Genomic DNA, 22,954 nt, shown 5'->3' on the forward strand with positions numbered 1-22,954 from the left:
GTAACTCAAATCACCGTGTGCAAATGATTTGGACAGATAAAGAGCAGGCTGAACGATCCTCAGTTGGGCTTAATTTGTCTTAAGGCAAATTGTTTTAAATGCACATACAGATTTAATCATGAAACTAGAGCGAATCCACTTCTATTCATTTCACAAACTTTTCCCTCTTCAATCATTATGAATTTAGTTATTTCTACATTAGCTTTATTACTTGTATTTCTTTTTTAATTTTTTACTTTTATCTTTTTTGTGCATTTCACCAGGTGGCACCACTACCTGGTCCCCCTTTTATCTTTTTTAAAGGATAAAATGATCTTTATTTGGTAGAGACAGTCAGAAATCGAGAGGAAAGGGGGCGATAGAAAGAGACTTGCAGCCCTGCTTCACCACTCGTGAAGCTTTCCTCCTGCAGGTGGGGACTCAAACCCAGGTCCCTTCATTGTAGCATGAGCTCTCAAACAGGCTGGGAGTAGGATCGACCTGTCAAAGCCCCTGTTCAGAGAGGAAGCAATGACAGAAGCCAGACCTTCCAGCTTCTGCATCCCACAGTGACCCTGGGTCCATACTCCCAGAGGGATAAAGAATAGGAAAGCTATCAGGGGAGGGGATGGGATACGGAGTTCTGGTGATGGGAACTGTGTGGAGTTTTACTCTTCTTATCCTATGGTTTTGTTAATGTTTCCTTTTTATAAATAAATAAATTAAATAAATTAAAAAATTATTACCTTCATTGGATAGAGACAGAAAGTGAGAGGGAAGGAGAAATAGAAGAGAGACACCTCACAGGAGCCCTCCTGCACTGCCGGTGGGAATGTCAGTTGGTCCAACCCCCTGTGGAAAACAGTCTAGAGAACTCTCAGGTTAGAAATGGACCTACCCTATGACCCTGCAATTCCTCTCCTGGGGATATATTTTAAGGAACCCAACACACCCATCCAAAAAGATCTGTGTACACATTTGTTCTTGGCAGCACAATTTGTAATAGCCAAAACCTGGAAGCAACCCAGGTGTCCAACAACAGATGAGTGGCTGAGCAAGTTGTGGTGTATATACACAATGGACTACTACTCAGCTGTAAGAAATGGTGACTACCATTTTCAGCCGATCTTGGATGGACCTTGAAAAATTCATGTTAAATGAAATAAGTCAGAAACAGAAGGATGAATATGGGATGATCTCACTCTCAGGCAGAAGTTGAAAACCAAGATCAGAAAAGAAAACATAAGTAGAACCTGAACTGGAATTGGTGTATTGCACCAAAGTAAAAGACTCTGGGGTGGGGGTGGGTGGGTGGGGGGAGAGTACAGGTCCAAAAAGGATGACAGAGGACCTAGTGGGGTTGTATTGTTATATGGAAAAATATTGTTATATGGGAAATGTTATGCATTGCAAACTATTGTATTTACTGTTGAATGTAAAACATTAATTCCCCAATAAAGAAATAAAATTAAAAAAAAAACATTTAAAGAAAAAAAGAAGAGAGACACCTGCTCCCCCACCCCTTTAGGCAGGGTCTGGGGACTTGAACCTGCATCCTTGTGCACTGTAATGTGTACCCCTAACCAGGTGTACCACCACCTTGCCCCAGTTTTTTTCATTTCTTAATTCCAGAGAGTTCATGTGTGTTTTATTCAAGAAAAGAAAAGAGGACAAAGTTGCAAAGAAAGAAAGAAAAACAAAACGAACGAACGAACAACAACAAAAAACCAGCCTCTCCTACTCCCTTGTCCCAGGAGTACAGACAAGGTAGGGGGTTGCTTCTTCTAGCGTTTGCCCTTCTTCCATAGCCAGTCAACAGCGTCAGGTTGAGCCTGATGTAAAGTTTCGAGACCTCCTTTGAATCTGGAGAGGTGGCAGTCGTTGACTATGTGGGTCATAGTCTGTCTGGAGCCGCAGGGGCAGTTCGGGTCGTCTCTGGCTCCCCAGCGATGGAACATAGCGGCACACCGGCCATGGCCTGTTCGATAGCGATGGAGGAGGGCCCAATCATAACGTGCTAGGTCAAAGCCGGGTTGACGCTTGCAGGGGTCTGTGATGAGGTGTTTGTTCTTTACCTCAGCTGACTGCCAACTCTGTTTCCAAGAGACTGGAACAGAGAAGTTCAGTGTAGGCATAGGGGACCAGATTGGGTGACGAGACGTCAAGCGTTGGACAGGGTGGACGAAGATATCCGCGTATATTGGCAGGTCCGGTCGAGCGTAGACGTGGGAAATGAACTTAGATGATGCTGCATCCCGACGAATATCTGGCTGGGCGATGTTGCTAAGAACTGGCAGCCATGGAACCGGGGTGGAACGGATGGTTCCAGAAATTATCCTCATGGAGGAATATAATTTGGAATCGACCAAGTGGACATGGGGGTTATGGAACCATACTGGGGCACAGTATTCTGCAGTGGAATAGCATAATGCCAGAGATGATGATCGTAGTGTGGAAGTGCTCGCGGGGGTTGCTGGAGAATTAGAAGGCAGGTTTCAGGACAAACAGAAAAGAGCCCTGAGGCCCTCAGGTCATCCTGCCTGCTGCATCAAAGCCTTTTGGATCCAAATGGATCTCTTGTGAAATTCTCCCTAAAATAAAAGTTTGTAGCAAGTCCTAACTGCTCTCCTCACTTTGAAGGCAGAATACTGTGCCCCAGTATGATTCCGTAGCCCCCATGTCCACTTGGTCGATTCCAAATTATATTCCTCTAAGTTCATTTCCCACGTCTACACTCGACCGGACCTGCCAATATACGCGGATATCTTCGCCCACCCTGTCCAACGCTTGACATCTCGTCACCCAATCTGGTCCCCTACGCCTACACTGAACTTCTCTGTTCCATTCTCTTGGAAACAGAGCTGGCAGTCAGCTGAGGTAAAGAACAAACACCTCATCACAGACCCCTGCGAGCGTCAACCCGGCTTTGACCTAGCACGTTATGATTGGGCCCTCCTCAATCGCTATGGAACAGGCCACGGCAGGTGCGCCTCTATGTTCCATCGCTGGGGAGCCAGAGACGACCCGAACTGCCCCTGCGGCTCCAGACAGACTATGACCCACATAGTCAACGACTGCCACCTCTCCAGACTCAAAGGAGGTCTCGAAACTTGACATCAGGCTCAATCTGATGCTGTTGACTGGCTATGGAAGAAGGGCAAACGCTAGAAGAAGAATTTTGAAGGCTCAGGGCAATCAAGAATGGGATGGGGAGTGCCTCTTAACAGTTGTCAGAGTTTCTTTGTTTTCCAAATTCAATTTTAGCATACTAACTGCTCCAGGCAAAACACTTCCTGCTAGCTGTGTACTAAAAGTTAATATTGTTAAAAGTTAATATTGTTCCTTGTCTGATCTATCACCTGCTGGCCAATGAATGACCCTCTTGGGTGGCTTCTCGTTTCTCTTTCAGCCAGAGAAGCCATGTTTCTTCTAGACTATGGTTTCAGGAGGATAAAATGAATTAAAGCAGTGAGAACAGCAAAAATGGCTACATCTTAATCATTTAATGCATTTGGACAATTATTAGTATTGTCTTTTATGTATGATCTTTACAGATTAATTCACCGAAGTCAGTGAAAATTAATCATAATGTGACCTCCTGTCTTTATGCACTATTTTCTTTTTTAAAAAAATTCTTTTTATTATCTTTATTTACTGGATAGAGACAGCCAGATATTGAGAGGGAAGAGAGTAATAGAGAGGGAGAGAGACAGAGAGACACCTGCAGCCCTGCTTCACCACTGGCAAAGCTTTCCCCTTGCAGGTGGGGACCGGTTCTCAAACCCTGATCCTTGTGCATTGTAATGTGTGCGCTCAACCAGGTGTATCACCACCTGCCCCCCACCCCCATGCACCATTTTCCTGACTTCGCTTCTTCTTGCTATACAGGTAACTCATCTAACTCCATTCCACAATCCTTTCTCCATCGCATCTGTCCATGTTTTCATTTATTTTTAATGAAAAGGATTTGTTTATTTTACACGAGTACACACTCTGATTTGGCTATTATGATACAGGGATAGAACTTACATTTTCAAGTCTTGCAGCTTGACCCAATGAGACATCGCCCATATTTTTTTCCTTCTTTCTTTTTCTTTTGTCCATCAATATGTGATGCAATATATCAAGGGCAGAAGGCAGTTCCTCTCCACTTCCTCATCAACATCAACCAAGACTTCAGTGGCAGTGGATCACAGATGAAATGTGGTTAGTACACTCCTCTAGCTATCCAATAAAGCTTCTTCACTACCTCCACTCAAGTATTGAGTAAGGCAAAGGAACGTTAAGCCTGAGGGAGAAGAGGCTGCCATTTTCCGGAAAAGACTCGTTAGTGACTGTTAAGAAGTGTCACTTAGGATCAGATGAACTTGAGGAGAGAGAATCTGCCAAGGTCTGAAGCCTTCAAGGTAAACCCTATGAATTCCTTGTCTACAGAAAGCCTCTTTTCTCTAGTTTCTATTAGAGGTTTCATCTCATGGGCATATTACTTGGGGGTATCTACAGAGTTTTCTGTTTGGTTACTTTTGTATTGCATTGAGCAATTTGCCATGAGGACGACTTCCCCTTAGAACTTGATTGTTATCTGGTACTATGGTAAAAAAAAAAATTATTAGTCATGATAATATGGTTATCTCTTTTGGAAAATAAGGGCATGGTCATCCGCATGAGATAGCATTTCTTCCTTTCCTCTTCTGTTACACACACACCTTAGCTATGTTACATCCAGGTGGCGGCTACATCCAGATCTTGGTGATCAGCTCTGATAAAAAGGGACAGTCGAGACCTATCTGAGCAATGGGATTCAGTGAGTCAGCTTCTGCAAAATATCAAAGGTACAGTGCAGGGAAATGGTATTCTGAAGTTAAGTGACTCATTTCTGGTCTCTAGCTCCTCAAATTAGTGGCTTTGAACAAGTTACTGAACTCCTCTGTTATTTTTTAAATGTCAGATTCAATAACACGTCTAGCATAGATGTCCTTCCTACAGAGAAACTCCAACACTGGCTAACAGTTTTTTTTTAAATTTTTATTTATTTATTCCCTTTTGTTGACCTTATTGTTTTATTGTTGTAGTTATTATTGTTGTTATTGGTGTCGGTGTTCTTGGATAGGACAGAGTGAAATGGAGAGAGGGGGAGAAGACAAAGATAGACACCTGCAGACTTGCTTCACAGCTTGTGAAGAGACCCCTCTGCAGGTGGGGAGCCCAGGGCTCGAACCGGGATCCTTAACGCCGGTCCTTGTGCTTTTCACCTCATGCACTTAACCCGCTGCGCTACCGTCTGACTTCCACTAACATAGTTTCTATCATCATCCATAAAGGATGGTCATGTAAGGCTGTACCAAAATTTCATTTATTCATAAATATTTATCAATTGAGTGCCAGTCAGATCAAAGATGCTGAAGTGGGCCCTGGAATTCTAAGAAGACTGTGAGATATAGATAAGGATGGAATCAACTGACTGATAAGTAGGAGAAAAGAAAGAGAAGACATATAGAAAGTGACTAAAAGAAAAGTTTCTCCCAGACCTGGCCAGAACTGGAAAAGGCTTCCTATTAATAAAAAATGGAAGAACACATTATCTTGGGTGGTGTGTGTTTCAGGAAGAGGGGAATAGCAGAGGAGGGATGAAGGCATTTGAAAATTCTCCTACTAGATTAATAGAACCATGACAAAACTGAAGTGAACTGTGAGAACAGGAGGGGTGAGGAAGGAAGCAGGGGACATAGACAGGCCACTATAATCTACCCCACATGATACTTGATTCAGTGTTTTATTTAGAATCTATACTTATTTCCATGTGGGTAAATTTTCAACCTGAGTTACCCTGGGAGTGGTGCAGTAGATAAAGTTTTCAAGTTATCAAGAATGAGGTCCTGAGTTTCAACACTCTCTCTCCACCTCTCTTTAATGAATAAACAAATAAATAGATAAGCCTTAACATTATGCCTGGAATTTGCAAGGTGATACTCAGTAGAGTTGAGCTAGATATTTAAAGAAGACTTCATTTAGTCATTTTCTATTATACAGCAACCACAAAGTCCACTAGACATTAATTAAAACAGAGTTTGTTATATATATTTTTCTTTTTTTACTTTCCCTTATTCTTGGATTCCCAATTTTGAACACGGGAGGAAAGAGTGACTTGTCATGTCATATATGTATCCATACTTAAGTCAAGTGTACATCCTAGTATTCATGTGAGAATCAGCATTGGTAGGAATTTCTGTGCAAAGTGAAAGGGCAATTACCAGTGTCAGATGTGTTCTGAGCTTCACCTCCTCAGCAATCTGTTTCCACACTTGAATCCACACATACTCCCTACACTTGAGAGGTAGACAGATAACTGTTATCTCAAGAGATTTTTGTTATCATTTCGTCTTGGAGGACAATGTGTGCTGGGAAAATACAATGCTCAAGATAAACTACAGTTTGTATGTTTTAGAAAATATGCTTTTAGTTGATTGAAATGGCGACTTGGTAAGCCTTGTTTATAGTATTATAAGTTGTTTATGTCACAGGACAGAGTATAAGTTAAAAGTCACTGTTTCTTTTAAAAGAATCTATTTACTTGTTTATTATTGGATAGAGACAGAGAGAAATTAAGAGGTGAGGGGGAAACAGAGAAAAAGAGAGACAGAGAGACACCTGTAGCCCAGCTTCACCACTCGTGAAGCTTTCACCCTGTAGGTGGAGAACAGGGTCTTGAACCAGGGTCTTTGTGCACAGCTTAACCAGATATGCTACCACCAGGCCCCACAAGTCACCATTTTTTAGCTCAACTGGTAGTGCACAGAAACTGTGTGCATGAAGCTCCCAGTCTGATTCATGGTATGGATGTACTAGAATGACGGTTTGCACTCTCTATTGCTCATGAAACCTTAGCATATAAAATAAACAAAATTAAATCTTTGAGGGGCCAGGTGGTGGTGTACCTAGTTGAACACACACACTACAGTGTGCAAGGACCAGGGACCATATCCCCAGTCCCCACCTTTAGGGGGAAAGCTTTGTGAGTGGTGGAGCAGTCACAGGTGTCTCTCCATCTTTATCCTGTGCTATCACCCACTTCCTTCTTGATTTCTGGCTATCTCTCTTCAATAAATAAATAAAGATAACACAAAGTTACTTGTAAATAATTTTGTAAAGGAGATCTTCGACACAAAGTCAAGATTTTCCAACTTTCCATGGCTCTAAGAGCTCATTTAAAAAAAAAAAATTTTTTTTTAATGTATTACTGTAGAGACAAAAATTGAGAGGGGGAGGGAGAGAGAGAGACCTGCAGCACTGCTTTACCACTTGCAAAGGTTTATCCCTGCAGATGGGGACCAGGGGCTTGAACCTGGGTCCTTATGCACTGTAATGTGTGTGCTTAACTAGGTGCGCCACTGCCTGGCCCCACTCTAAGCACTCGTTACATTACCACTTGCAATATGGACATGAAACTAAAGCTATTTCCACTTTACAGATATGAAAACTGATGTTTACCCCTACTAGGTCATTCAGGTAGTAACTGGACAAATGTCAGTTTGAACTCAGCTCACTCAAAGTGCTCGAATTCTTTTCACTGTATTCATCGCCATCCAGGAAGGTATCATTCCTATCATACTCATCAGAATAATAATTGTTTTAAAAATGTTGAACCTTAAAGTACAATGTCTCCAGTAGATAGTGAACTCATCTATGAGCATATACATTTGGTAAATTATTCAACCTACCCATGCCTCAATTTTCTCACCTTGAAAATGGAAATAGTAATATTGCAACATAAAGCTGCTGGAAGGATGTGTGAATATAGCCACAGATACTAGGTGGTGTCTCGCACAGAGCAGTCAGAGCATAATAAAAGACATCTATCACTGTTACTAGAGGGTGACTTGTAGAGAAGCAAAAACCTACCACCCCCAAAATGTGCCTTTGGTGAAAGGTTAATTTCACAGGGAAGGGTCCTGGAATCAGGATGGAGGTGACTTGTGAGACAGTCTTCCCTGAGAGAGTTTTTTTTGTTTTTTTTTTTCCTATGGAGAGGGTGAACTTTGGTCTGTATCTTTTTTTTTTTTCTCCTTTGGTAACTTACACAACTGATGCTCCCACCATTCTTCCCAAAGCCCCCCTGGTTTAAAGCTCTTTCTTTCTTTTTTTATTTTTTATTAGTGGCATAAGAGTGATTTACAAGATTATAAGATAATATAAATATATTTCCATGCCATCCTCACCACCAAAGTTCTGTGCCTCCACTGGCCCAGGATAACCATATTAATTCTCCCAACGTCTTTGATAAGCTATTTAAAAGGTCACATGTGAGGAAATTCAGAATTCCTGGGTGTCTCTCATGTGTGCAAGAGGTGTATACACATTTATTACCTTTCTCTTTACTTCTTCTCTTATCAACCTGCCCCATTCTTGTTTGGGTATTTATCTAGTCTCTGAAGAACCCAGGGTGGTGTGGGATGATTTCTTTCCACCCCATCAGACTATAATTATCTTCCTCACTTAAGACATTTCTTCTCATGGAAACTATGAGCGCTTATCCAGATGCAGAAATCACATAAACTATCAGTGCCGGTAAAAAATAAAAAAGGAAGCATTTTTTTATAATTCCAAAGTTAATTTAAGCATTCAGGTTTATTATAATGATCTGACAGTGTCCAATGCTCTGGGAGAATTAAACAGTGCTTAAAGATTTTTATAGGAGGTGGGGTGGTAGCTCACCGAATTAAGCGCACGTAATACTTAACGAAGTGCAAGGGCCCGCTCAAGGATCCCCGTTCTAGTCCCGGGTTCCCTACCTGCAGGGAGGTTGCTTCACAAGAGTGAAGCAGGTCTGCAGGTGTCTATATATCTCTTCCCCTCTTTCCTCAGTTTCTCTCTGCCCTATCCAATAAGAAAAAATATGGGGAAAAAAAACCTCCAGGAGCAGTGGATTCGTAGTACAGGCACCAAACCCCAGCCATAGCCCTGGAGGCAAAACAAAACAAAAAAAAAAGATTCGGGAGTTGGGCTGTAGCTCGGAGGGTTAAGCGCAGGTGGTACAAAGCACAAGGTCGGCATAAGGATCCCGGTTTGAGCCCCCGGCTCCCCACCTGCAGGGGAGTCGCTTCACAAGCGGTGAAGCAGGTCTGCAGGTGTCTATCTTTCTCTGCCCCTCTCTGTCTTCCCCTCCTCTCTCCATTTCTCTCTGTCGTATCTAACAACGACAACATCAATAACAATAATAACTACAACAACAGCGAAAAACAACAAGGACAACAAAAGAGAAAATAAAAAAAAAAATAAAAGATTTGTATGCCCACACTATTCTGTTTGTGAAGTTGTATTGATGTTCTAAAGAGAACTGAGCCTTTGTGTCACATTAAAATGTGTTACTAATAAAACAATATGCCTATTACTTACTATCAAATTATTTATTATTAGCTGTTATTATTTATTATTTACTAAATTATGCACATACAAACACATAATAAACATTTATATTGCTAAGAATGTATCCATAATTAATTATATTATTTATCAACAGGTATTTGATAATTTTATTAATGAAAGCAGCAGGAACAAAACATTATTATTAATATTAACTAATGATAAAAGAGGAAAATCAAGTCTTTGGACTTTTAAATTTTAATTTATTTTATTTTATTTTTTGCCAGAGCACTGTTCAGCTCTGGCTTATGGCAGTGCAGGGGACTGAATCTGGGACCTGGGAACTTGAGGCCTGAGAGTCTGTTTGCATAACCATTATGCTCTCTCCTCCCACACTGGGAGCCCCTATCTATGACAGCATCAGCAACCCCAAATGGCCTCCCAAGACTTTGATCACGCAGAGCAGGGCTCAGACTCCGCACCTGGTACCCCAGGAAGTCAGGTGGACCAAGAGGTGGTGAACAGTTCTGTCTACCAACTTCTGGACAGATCACAGAGTAACCAGATGGCCAAACTGCAAATCCTAGGGGTAAGTCAGGCCTCACGAAACAACTGGTTCAGATGAAAGAAAAAAAAACTCCATGTAGAAAACACTGCTTATGGCCATATGGGGGGGGGGGGTATTTCTGAGCTATACATTATTAAGTCAGTAATGTTGCTCCTTCCAGAAAATTCTAGGGTGCCTCAGGCGAGCTGCTTGACAAACTAACTCTCTTTCTATGTGCTTTCCTATCTCTTTCTCTCTGAAAATGTCAGCCCAGAGTGATGGAGCACCAGTGAAGACAAAGATAGAACAATTAATAAATGAGCTACCACAATGAGGAGGAAGATATGTAGAATGTTGTTTGCTTTCATCCTATCATGGCCTTGGAGCTTGCTCAGACACTCACTGGACTCAGGCTACTTTATTATATCTCCTTTATTCTCCTGCCATTTAATCAAAAGCCTTGTGGGCCTTCCTACTAGAAGTAGGAAGAGAGGGGGAAATGAAGGATTGCTACTGAAACTGATTCTAGCCAAGGATAGATGTCTCCCAGGATAGCCCCATGAATTTGGACTTGGTGTTTTAATCATTTTAAGCAATGACATATATATATATTTTTTTTTCTGAGAGATTTCCAAAGTCCTTGCACTCTAGTCCATAACCATTGTGAATATTAATTACTATTACTTTTTTCCTTCTTGCAGGCCATCCAGATCCTGACTGGAACAATGATTCTGGCCCTGGGTGTTCTTCTGGGCTCCTTACAATACAAATCTCCTCTCTTCAGACACTTCTTTTTCTTTACCTTTTACACAGGCTATCCGATATGGGGTGCTATCTTTGTGAGTATACAAATACCCCCACCAGAGATGAATTCTTAGCTACCACTAGAAATGTGTCAGAAAAGTGTCATTCTCATGTTATTTACAGGTTGCATGTTATGGCTTAGACTTGTGACTCTTGATGTGTACACACACACACACACACACACACACACACACACACACATTCTAAAAACAGAGCACCTTTCTGATGAGAAGAAATCATGTTTGCTGAGTAGGAATCAAGTCTCAAACATTGGCTTAATATCCATGTGTACATGTCTGGATGCAAAGAAAGTTGATTGAAAAGTGAATATTGGTGAATTTCCTTGTGCAACCAAGAGAGTCCTGGCTTAGGAGATACAGAAATTGTCGTGCAGAATACTGTCTGAAACTCACAAGTCTCATTTCTCCTATTTGGATCAAAAATGAAATCAGGGCTGTCCAGGAGGTGGCGCAGTAGGTAAAGCATTGGGCTCTCAAGCTTGAGGTCCCAAGTTCTATCCCTGACATCACTTGTGTGATCTTCTCTCTCTCTCTCTCTCTCTCTCTCTCTCTCTCTCCTCCTTCTCCTCCTTCTCCTCCTTCTCCTCCTCCTCCTCCTCCTCCTCCTCCTCCTCCTCCTCCTCCTCCTCCTCCTCCTCCTCCTCCTCCTCCTCCTTCTGCTTCTTCTTCTTGCCAGGTGGTGGTACACCTGGTAGGTGCACATATTACAGTGCTCAAGGACCTGGGTTCAAGCTCCTGGTCCCCACTTGCAGGGGGAAAGTTTCACAAGCAGTGAAGTAGGGCTATAGGAGTCTCTCTGTCTCTTCCTCTCTTTCTCCTTCTCCCCTCTCATTTCTCTCTGTCTCTATCCAACAATAAATGTATAAATAAAATACTTTTAAAAAAGAGAAAAAAATCATCAAACATGAAATCAGAACAATAGCCTTTGAATCTAGGTGATTTTAAATTTTATTTATTGAGCTTTGTCATTAATGACCTCCCTAATGTTTTCTCTTTAAAATTTGGTCAATGGAGCTAATTATTAACCAGTCTTTTCTTGTTTGTTTGTTTTTGTTGATTCTGGTGCTAGACCTTTGAGACATTTGCACATTTCAATCTCAGAATGAGCATAAAAACAAAGAGGCCTCTTTGAAATCTAAGCACAATGACATTTAACTGAAAATCATGGATAGATTATGTAATTGGCACATGAAGAAAAATGATAGCAGGCTTAATTTTATTTTTTGTTTTGTGCGTTGCCTCCAAGCTCTTGTGCCTGCAAACTTTGTATGTTTTCAGACTGAAAGACGGACAGAGAGAGGGAGAGACACCAGTTTCCTTTAGTGCTGTAGTTCTCCCATATGACCCTATGGGATCTGACTGGGTCCATGGCAAGGCAGGAGCCCTACAGGAGTGCTAGCTCAGGGACTAACAACCTCTCTCTCTCTGTCTCTCTGTATCTCTCTGTCTCTCTCTGTCTCTCTCTCTCAATTTACAAAATAGAAACACTGAAAAAATAATAGGATAAGAGGGGTATAATTCCTACCACCAGAACTCTGTATCCCATCCCCTCCCTTGATAGCTTTCCTATTCTTTATCCCTCTGGGAGTATGAACCCAAGGTCATTGTGGGATGCAGAAGGTGGAAGGTCTGGCTTCTGTAATTGCTTTCCCGCTGAACATAGGCATTGGCAGGTCAATCCATACTCCCAGCCTGCCTCTCTCTTTCTCTAGTGGGCTGGGGCTCTGGGAGGTGAGCTTCCAGGGCACATTGGTGGGGTTGACTGTCCAGGGAAGTCTGGTTGGCATCATGGTAGCATCTGGAATCTGGTGGCTGAAAAAAGAATTAACATATAAAGCCATGCAAACTGTTGACTGATCATGAATCTGAAGGCTGGAATATTGCAGATGAAGATTTAGTGTCTCTGTTTTGGAAAAAGCTAGTAGGTCTATTTTAGGTATATTCCAAGGGGCCCCATGACTTTACTAGTTTTTGCCTGAGTCTGACACCTGATATGCAGGTGGACCCAAAATTGTCTGGGGAGATGATGTCATGGCTGGATAAAGGGCCAGAAAGCTGAATCAGGGAAGAGAGTAGCTCCCAAATATGGTAAACTAAAAACATCTTCTTCTTATTTATTTATTTACTATTATTATTATTTTTTATAAAATCACTGACTCAGATTGCCTTTACAAAAAAAAAGTGCTCATAATTTGTTCAAAACTCTGTATCATTTTGTTTTACTTTTTATTATCCCTGTGTCTTCACAGCAGGTCAGTATTTTCAGACAGAAAGATAGGTAGATAGGTAAGTAGGTAGGTAGGTAGATAGACAGACAGACAGACAGGGAATAGAGAATGGGAAAGACTCCGCAGACTGATATTTCAGTGTGTTGAGGGTCAGACTTGAACCTGGCTTATGTAGGAGGTAATACATCTTATGTTTGGGGTGTGTGTGTGTGTGTGTGTGTGTGTGTGTGTGTGAGAGAGAGAGAGAGAGAGAGAGAGAGAGAGAGAGAGATTTTTTTGCTTCCCTACAAATCACCTTTTGAAATGGAGGCAAAGAAGGGTTTGATCATTAATTCTGTACAATTTCAGAGTGGACATGAACCAAAATGTAATCAAAAGAGCGTATAAGCTCATAACTAGGAAGCTATAAGTGACTCAAGCCTGAGACCAACTATTATTTGAAACAGCTTTCTTCATACAGCCAGAACTACTAATATAAATTTCACTAATAAGGCCTTGCTTTAGATGGTTTTGGCAACTTTTCTGTCAAACCACAGGAGTGGCTTGGCAGATGGTTGTAAGATTTGTGAGTTCTAAAAACCAAACCCAAAGGAAGCAAAGCCAAAGAAAACTCTGAGACACCTGTGGATGTATGGAGGATCTGGTTCACCAAAATTAGTGTCATGGCAACAGCAGTGTACGTAATGGCACATCCTATAATGTGTCAGGCAAAAAGCAAAATGACAAAAATAATAAGTTTACACAAAATGTAAATAAACTGAACTTTTTGTAACTTTTTTTTCCATGCAAGCTTTTTTTTGTCTTGTTTTGTTTTAATTATGTTTATTTATTTATTGGATAGAGACAACCAGAAATTGAGAGGGAAGGTGGTAATAGTGAGGGAGAGAGAGAGAGAGAGAGACCTGCAGCCCTGATTCACCACTTGTGAAGCTTTCCTTCTCCAAGTGTGACCAGGGGCTTGAACTTGGGTCCTTGGGCACTGTAACATATGTGCTCAACCAGGTGTGCCACCACCCAACCTCCGAATTTTTTATTTTTAATAAAATGATGAGCAAGATCACATGGAAATTTGTGTTCTAGGAAGTGAACTTCAGAAAGAAGTTTGTACTAGATAACCCACTGGAGAAAAGGAGAGTCAAGAAAAAAAAAACAATGGCGGAGATTTAATAATTCCTTTTCTGCTTCATTTTTCTATTTCCAGTTTATTAGCTCAGGATCGATCTCTGTCGCAGCTGGGAGGAAACCCACAAGAATGTTGGTGAGAGTTCTTCCTCATTTCCTATACCCATAAGTGTAGAAATAAGTTTTCCACAAGTAGTAGGAAAGTAGGGGTGGGTGAATCCAACAAAGACTCTTATTTCAAGAAAGTTGATTCCTTTTTCTTAAGGCATGCATAGGAGAGATCATCACGATGACGTGGAGGAAGAGATATTATTACTGGGATAACAGAATAGAATAACTGATGAATCCAGAGATTATGAAAATGTTTCTCAATTTTCCGAGTTGTTTCTCCTTTCTAGTCTGCTTTCCAAATTCTTTCCCCCCCCTCTTTAACCTTTAGGTATTGGGGTGCTCCAGTATTCATTTTGTTGTTGTTACTTTTTCCACTCACTCCTTTGTGATCCCACCCATTCTCACACCTTTGAAAAAATTTTTTTATCTCCATGGCCCTGAAATAAGCAGGCTAGCCTTGATCTCACCTGAATATCGTGCTGGTGTGTTCAATTGCTTCATTACGAGACCAGATGTTTTTCTTTTTTTTTTTTTTTAGCACATTATGTTTTTAAATTATTTTTTAATTTTTTCCCTTTTGTTACCCTTGTTGTTTATCATTGTTGTTATTATTGTTGTTATTGCTGTCACTGTTGTTGGATAGGACAGAGAGAAATAGAGAGAGAAGGGGAAGGCAGAGGGGGAGAGAGAAAGATAGACACCAGCAGACCTGTTTCACAGCCTCTGAAGTGACTCCTCTGCAGGTGGGGAGCCAAGGGCTCGAAAAGCATTAAGATATAAAGCAGAACAAATTGTTTAATAATGAGAGTATGACAGATGATATTTGGACTCTTCATGTTGGAAGAAGCAAGGAAGTCTCTTTTAGACATATTCCAAGGGGCCTATGACTTTACAAATATTTGCCTGAGCACGATAGCTAACACGCAGACAATATTTTTTTAGCCCACCTGCATGTCAATTGTTTTCTTTGCCTTTGCTGCTAGAACATAAGCTTTCATAACATCGGGGCTCTTCAATTGCTTCCTAAGAATTTAAGATCATGCTAATTGTGTAAACAGCCTTTAAGCCATATTCACATAAAGAACAACAGAAGAATATGCTACTTGTGTTAACGGGAAAGTTTCTTCTTTCTTCTTTCTTTTCTTTTTTTTTTAGATGCAGAACAGTTTTGGGATGAACATTGCCAGTGCTACAATGGCCTTAGTTGGATTTATTTTCCTCTCGATAAATATTGCAGTTTATAACCAGTCATTCAAGAGCTGCCATTCAACGCCCTCACCAGAATTATGCAACTACTTGGGTTTCTCCTCAAATGTATGTTTAAAATGATGCTTGATTAAAAAAATATATACATATATATTCCAAACAATCCAAAATTAATGCCAAGTACCATAATGTCTTAATTTGCATCTTGACTCTATCACTTATTAATTGGGTAGAGAAGATAACCATTCTGTGTTTCAGATTTCAGGATAATAATCATGTCAACTCCTGGTATTGGTATAAGACTTACATAAATTAATTTTTGATAAGCAACTAAAACAATTTTCAGCACAAGTAATGTAATTGTTGATATTACTATGACTGTTACATTTCCCGTAGAGATTAAAGAAAAAGTTTTAAATTTATATCTCCATTACTAAAACTAACCTGGGAACTTCACAACTTTCTCTGTGATCTGAGATTTTTCAAATAATGACTCTTGGAAGATTGACCAATTTTATTTCTGAATGTATTTACTTAACTAGGGCATTTTCAAAGATAAATTCTTTATATATATTTTTTATTTAATTTGTCTTTTTTAAATTTTGTATTATCGTTATTGGATAGAGACGGTCAGAAATCGAGAGGGAGGGTGATGATAGAGAGGGAGAGAGACAGAGGGACATCTGCAGCCCTGCCTCACCACTTGCAAAGCTTTCCCCCTGCAGATGGGGTTGAGGGGCTTGAACCCAGGTCCTTGCACATTCTAACATGTGCGCTCAACCAGGTGTGCCACCTCCTGGCCCCCCAAAGGTAATTTCTTTATTAGCCTTTCCAAATTGCTTTGTGATTGTGTCTACGCATTCTCCTGCTGAGTGTAATTTAGGAGTTGGTGCTTTCCTTCAAATGCCCATGATTTTTTGCAAGCTATTTTTATCGGGTCCTAATCTTTCTTTTCTCTCTCTCTCTCTCTCTTCCCCCCCCCCCCCCCCCAGCATGTATTTCTCTTTCCCTAGTGGGGAAGGGCTCTGGGAAAGCAGAGTTCCAGGACACATTGGTGGGGTTGTCTGTCCAGGGAAGTCTGGTTGGCATCATGGTAGCGTCTGGAATCCTATCCAGAGAATCCCTGGTCACAAGCTGCTGCTTGTTGGAGCTGACGCCAGCCACTGCTTCCAAGTCGCCATCTTGGCTCCGCCCTACTGTGTGCTTTTCTGCGGCATGTAGCCTTTTTTTAAAAAAATTTCTTTATTGGGGAATTAATGTTTTACATTCAACAGTAAATACAATATTTTGTGCATGCTGGGTCCTAATCTTTCTATTAACTGACGCTACTCATAAAACTTTATATCCTCATTTTCTTTATGTTGTAATTATCTAGATGCAAATTTATTACATGTATTTACATAGATCTTTCTCTCTCTCTATTACCACCTGGGTTATATATGGGGCTCAGTGCCCACATTATGAATCCACTGCTCCTTGCAGCAATTTCTTTATATTTCATTTCATAAGACATAGATAAATTGGGAGGGAAGGGAAAGGGAAAGAGGGAGAGGGAGAGATAAGAAGGAGAGAGGGGAGTCAGGCAGCAGCGCAGCGGGTTGAGCGCAGGTGGCGCAAAGCACAAGGACCAGCGTAAGGATCCGGATTCGAGCCCCGGCTCCCCACCTGCAGGGGAGTCGCTTCACAGGCGGTGAAGCAGGTCTGCAGGTGTCATTTTTCTCTCCCCCTCTGTTTTCCCCTAATCTCTCCATTTTTCTCTGTCCTATCTAACAACAACTACATCAATAATAACTACAACAATAAAATAAGGGCAACAAAAGGGAATAAATAAATATTTTTTTAAAAAGGAGGAGAGAGAAAGAGACACCTGCAGACCTGCTTCACCATTTGTGAAGCTTCGCCTCTGCTGGTGGGGAGCTGGGTCTTAAATCCAGGTTTTTGTGCTGAGTGATATATGCACACAGTTGTGTGTGCCACCAATGGGTTGACATATATGCACACAGTTGTGTGTGCTACCAATGGGTTGGCATATATATATATATATATATATATATATGTGTGTGTGTGTGTGTGTGTGTGTGTGTATACATATATATCTGATCTAAGTTTATATTGAGTTTATAATTGTTAATTGCATCCAAATATAAATCGAAACAATTACATTTACAACTACAAAAATGACCTGTCTTCATGAATCACAGGGTCTGATTTCTCTCTGAATTTGGTGGCTTTTCCCCTCCTGAACAACTTTATATTTTCTTCTTCTATTTTTTTTATTTAAAACAATTTTTTTAAAAAGGTCTTTTTATTTATTTATTTTCCATTTTGTTGTACTTACTATTGTTGTTGTTGTCATCGTTGTTAGATAAGACAGAGAGAAATAGAGAGAGGAGGGTCAGGCAGAGAGGGGGAGAGAAAGACAGACACTTGCAGACCTGCTTCACCGCCTATGAAGCGACTCCCCTGCAGGTGAGGAGCCGGGGCTCCAACCGGGATCCTTAGACGCAGGTCCTTGCGCTTTGTGCCACGTGCGCTTAACCCACTGCTACCTCCCGACTCCCTATATTTTCTTCTTTTAAGGTACTTCAGTGGTTATAAAAGTATCATGAGTTCAGTCATTTTGTGCTTATTATTTTAGTTTGGCATTTTAGTTTCGAGAGATGGACTAAATGTCTAAAACTCTACAAAGGACTAGTCATGAAACAGTGAAGGATTCATTTTTGTCCAGTTTCTTGAACCATCTACTCTGTCTCCTGAGAGAACTATTATTCAGACTGGCAAATATTAGTGATTTTGTCATATTTCTATCTCTAGTTTCTTCCATGACCACTTCTTTGTTTTTAATTTTTTAAAGATATTTTATTTATTTCCCTTTTGTTGCCCTTTTTATTGGTGTTGTAGTTATTGTTGTTGTTGATGTCGTCGTTGTTAGATAGGACAGAGAGAAATGGAGAGAGGAGGGAAGACAGAGAGGGGGAGAGAAAGACAAACACCTGCAGACTTGCTTCACTGCTTGTGAAGCGATGCTCCAACAGGTAGGGATCCAGGGGCTCGAACTGGGATCCTTAACGTCGGTCCTTGCGCTTTGCGCCATGTGCGGTTATCCCGCTGCACTACCGCCCTACTCCCTGCTCTTTTTTTTTTTTTTTTTTTTTTTTTTTACCAGAACACTGTTCTGTTCTGGTTTATGGTGGTGCAAGGGACTGAACCTGAAACATTGGAGCCTCAGATATGAGAGTCTGTTTGCATAACCATTATGCTATCTACCCTCTGCCAATGACCATTTCTCATGGACTGATATACAAATATACATCTTTCCAGAGATGCTTTTTTTTTTTTTTTTGCCAGTGCTTTTAGTCCAAGACTGTATCTCATACTAAGTAGTGGTCTCTGTGTTTTCAGCTTGATTTATGCCTTACTTTCTTCTGTTTTATAGGAGGAAGACGTAGTTTAGTTCCCTGCTAACACTATTCTCCTTTTTACACTTTTTATTAGTAATCATAATATATACTAAACCATTTTATTCAAAATATTGATTCAAAAGATTATAAGATGATAGGAGTATAATTCTGTATGGTTCCCACCACCAGAGTTCTGTGTCCCCCATCCCCTCCACTGGAAACTCCTGCTAACATTTCTTTCTATGAAGTGCTTCTACTGGATTTGATAAGATGTATCATATTTTCTAGGGTGTCGTGTCTCTGATGCTGATCCTAAGCTTGCTGGAGCTGTGTGTAACCATCTCAATCTCAGTGATGTGGTGCCAGACAAGTAGCTGTATTACAGACGAGGTGAGTTGGTTTAAGGGACTAAAATGTGGGAGTCCAGCGGTAGCGCAGCAGGTTTAGCGCACATGGCACAAGGCGCAAGGACCTGTGGGTGTAAGGATCCAGGCTCCCCACCTCCTGCAGGGGAGTTGCTTCAGAGGCGGTGAAGCAGGTCTGTAGGTGTCTGTCTTTCTCTCTCCCTCTTGTCTTCCCCTCCTCTCTCCATTTCTCTCTGTCCTATCTAGCAACAACGACATCAATAACAACAACCATAATAACTACAACAGTAAAACAAGGGCAACAAGGGCAACAAAAGGGAATATAGAAAATATTAAAAAATATTTTTTAAAAAACTTAAAAAAGGACTAAAATGTGTGTGTGTGCATTGAGGGGTTCCTACAATTAGAGATAGTATGAGTGTGGGAGATGACATGAAAACATAGGGGAAAAAAAGCATCCTGGTATGAACATGATGCAAAAGGAAACAGTATCTAACATCACATGTCTAAAAACCATGGACTTACTTCCTTTTAACTTGTGAATTTCTAGCCATATACCCAGGCCAAAAAAAAAAAAAGAACAAATTCTATCTTTTTTATCTTAACTGTAAAATGAAAGTATTTTTAAAGATGTTTTGAGGGCTGGGGAGATAGCATAACGGTTATGCAAAAGACTTTCAAGCTTGAGACTTTGAAGTCCTAGGTTCAAGCCAGAGCTGAGCAGTGTTCTGGTCTCTTCCTCTCTCTCACTCTCCCTCTCTTGCCCTCCTTCTCTTTGTGTCTCTCTCATTAAAATAAAGAAATAAAACATTTAAAAAAACAAATATTTAGTCATAATTTTAGGAGAGAGGAAGAGAGAGTGAGTGAGAGAGATTGATCAGCACACTGCTCAATTCTGACATTATGCAGTGTTGGGGATTGAACCTGCAACATCATACACAGTAATCTTATGTTTTACCACTGAGCTATCTCTCCAGCCTCCCCCAGCTCTTCAAATAAAAACTCTTCTCCCCCCCGCTTCTGATGTTTACCATGAGGACTAAATGTATATTATAGCTCAGAGCACAGTGAAACTTAGTACGATGATAAGAAGAAAAAGTTGAAAGGAGAGAGGGAATCATTTCATTCTTGAAGGCTGGCGGTGTTTTATTTTCTAGGCAAATTCCTCAGCCCCCATAGCGGTGGGGTCAGGCTTGCCTCCCAGTGAAGGTAAACCTGAACATGAAGACACTCAACCTCACATCTCCAGTGAGTAAGAGCTCCATTGATGATGCCCTCAGAAGGACAAGCACCCATGAAACTCATTCCTGCTGTCACTTCATCACCTTGGACATCTGACTCAACCTTTTGTGTCTTAACAGTAAATTTCCTTAGTGTGCCCCAAGTTTGGAAAGACAAGCATGCTTCTTTTGGCATTGTGGATTTAGGCATTAGGTCGTTCTATGGCCATTGCTCTACAGTAATTCCCAGAATGTTCTCATTCTTCTTACCAACCTAACCCCTTGTTTGATAGGAATCAAATATGGCAGCTGGTGGGAGTCGGGCGGTAGCGCAGCAGGTTAAGCACACGTGGCGCAAAGTGCAAGGACTGGTGTAAGGATCCCAGTTCGAGCCCCCAGCTCCGTATCTGCAGGGGAGTCGCTTCACAAGCGGTGAAGCAGGTCTGCAGGTGTCTATCTTTCTCTCCCTATCTCTGTCTGACCCTCCTCTCTCCATTTCTCTCTGTCCTATCCAACAACACCGACATGAATAACAACAATAATAACTACAACAGTAAAACAACAAGGGCAACAAAAGGGAATAAATAAACAAATAAATATTTAAAAAAACAAATATGGCATCTGGAATGATCCCTGTTTCATCTTGTGCAGGAGTGACTTCATTTTCCTCGATAGCGCTGCTTGTGACCAATGATAATCATATGCTGGGAATGAGACTAGTAGTCACTGACATTACACATATAATTGATTCACACATCTATGAAACTATAAACTCAATCATTAATTCTGACAGATTGGAAAAGAGCATGGCAGGTTCCTGGGGCTCTAGCATCCATGTTCTTGGGAAAAAAAACTATGGTTGATTAGATATTAAACTAAGTCATTCTTTTGGTGGGGATAAGAAGCCCAGTGTAAGATGGTGAGTTGCTTCTTTCCTTGGGCTAGAAAACTGTCCACCATTTCTGGTTTGGGGAAACTTATTTGCTCTCACAATTGAGCACAGATGTACTCTCAAAAATTCAATTCCCAATGAAAAGGAAAATGAGTCAGCTCTATTTTTTCTCTGCAGGAAAAAAAAAAAGGTTAGCCTTCAGTGAAATAAGTATGGCAAAAATAATAAAGATTTTTCACCACAATCAGGATGTATTTTTACTGTCTTTGAGGTGGGAGGGTCAACTCTCAAGTTTTAGTTTAGTCGTAGGCTAAGGTTCACAGTATTATGTGGTCAGTCATAGTTAAGATAAGGAACCCATGAGAGCAAGGTGTGCATTTCTTATTCAGAGAACAGAAAGAGATGGTAAAACAAAGAAGGAATGAAGCTTCTGAAATCTCGTGCATGTGGGTTCAGATTATGATGTTGCCACCTATTAGCTGTGTGAACTTGAGCAGCTCAGGAATCCCTCTGGTCTGTTTTTCTTTTTCTTTTTTTAATTTATTTTTATTTAAGAAAGGACAAATTAACAAAACCATAGGGTAGAAGGGGTACAACTCCACACAATTCCCACCACCCAATCTCCATATCCCACCCCCTCCCCTGATAGCTTTCCCATTCTCTATCCCTCTGGGAGTATGGACCCAGGGTCATTGAGGGTTGCAGAAGGTGGAAGGTCTGGCTTCTGTAATTGCTTCCCCGCTGAACATGGACATTGACTGGTCGGTCCATACTCCCAGTCTGCCTCTCTCTTTCCCTAGTAGGGTGTGTCTCTGGGGAAGCTGAGCTCCAGGACACATTGGTGGGGTCTTCAGTCCAGGGAAGCCTGGCCGGCATCCTGGTGGCATCTGGAACCTGGTGCCGTTTCCAGTAGATGTAGTCTGTTTTTCTTCACCTGTGATGCAGGTCTAATGGTATCTACTACCTTGGGCTACATGAATGTGAAATAGCACCACACTGACTTGGTAAAAATGCTGATTTGGGCGGTCTTTTGCTGCTAGTAAGACTCAGCTGGGGTTATAGTCAGATAGGCAGGAAATATTGCAGAAATTCTCATACATCCTGTGTGGTTCCTCCAACAACCTCTGATGACTTCAAGCGCCATATTTATAAGGTGGAAACTGGATGCTACAGTTATTCCGAATATGTATCTGGCTCTGTTCTACCTAGTCTATCAGATGTTCAGTGAGTCTTCCCTAATAATTATTGCTTTGCTTCAAAATCGATTGTCTATCTAAAATCTACTTATCTACTATGTCTATTTGTCTAACATCTATCTATCATTTGTCACCATAAAGCATCTCCTGAGGCAATCATTTACATATTTTATTAGAGATCTGAAAGATTATAAGATAATAGGGCTATAATTCTACAGCACTCTCACCACTAAAATTATGAGCCCCATCCCCACCACAATTCTCCCAAAATCATAGTTATGGGTTGACTATATATATATATATTTTTTCAATTTCATGTATTTCAATTCTCTATATTCCACTTACGATTGGAATCATCTCTGAGTTGTACTTCCTGTTTCCTCTTCCCTCTCAGATAAGCAAAACAGCACCTGACTTCTTCAGCTGTTCGCCAGAATCTCTTTCTTTTTAGTGATGGTGCAAAAACAAAGACTACTTGCCACAAAAATTTCAAGTTCCAGTGG

The 22,954-nt window shown here is 40.9% G+C and overlaps 1 protein-coding gene across 2 annotated transcripts; it reads left to right on the forward strand.

Annotated features, from left to right (window-relative positions):
- The first annotated feature begins 4,176 nt into the window (after positions 1 to 4,176).
- On the forward strand, positions 4,177 to 21,440 carry MS4A3 (membrane spanning 4-domains A3). 2 transcript variants are annotated; one of them, XM_060177452.1, is made up of 7 exons: positions 4,177 to 4,385; positions 9,758 to 9,928; positions 10,588 to 10,725; positions 14,140 to 14,196; positions 15,327 to 15,485; positions 19,067 to 19,168; positions 20,301 to 21,439. In XM_060177452.1, exons 1-7 carry the CDS (start codon positions 4,341 to 4,343, stop codon positions 20,397 to 20,399), a joined length of 771 nt encoding a protein of 256 aa, XP_060033435.1. In that variant the 5' UTR covers positions 4,177 to 4,340; the 3' UTR covers positions 20,400 to 21,439. The 2 variants fall into 2 exon arrangements, with proteins under 2 accessions (XP_060033435.1, XP_060033436.1); XM_060177453.1 differs by lacking the exon at positions 10,588 to 10,725 and having other exon boundaries at positions 20,301 to 21,440.
- Positions 21,441 to 22,954: the final 1,514 nt, after the last annotated feature.

Source organism: Erinaceus europaeus, chromosome 17 (genome assembly GCF_950295315.1).
Source record: "Erinaceus europaeus chromosome 17, mEriEur2.1, whole genome shotgun sequence".
Taxonomy (NCBI): Eukaryota; Metazoa; Chordata; class Mammalia; order Eulipotyphla; family Erinaceidae; genus Erinaceus; species Erinaceus europaeus.

Bases quoted from the DNA above. Each gene is read 5' to 3' on its own strand.
- MS4A3 (XM_060177452.1), top strand. From the start codon at position 4,341: ATGAACTTGAGGAGAGAGAATCTGCCAAGGTCTGAAGCCTTCAAG. The intron at 15,486-19,066 runs GTATGTTTAAAA...CATATTTTCTAG, and splicing joins ACTTGGGTTTCTCCTCAAAT to GGTGTCGTGTCTCTGATGCT. The intron at 19,169-20,300 runs GTGAGTTGGTTT...TTTATTTTCTAG, and splicing joins GTAGCTGTATTACAGACGAG to GCAAATTCCTCAGCCCCCAT.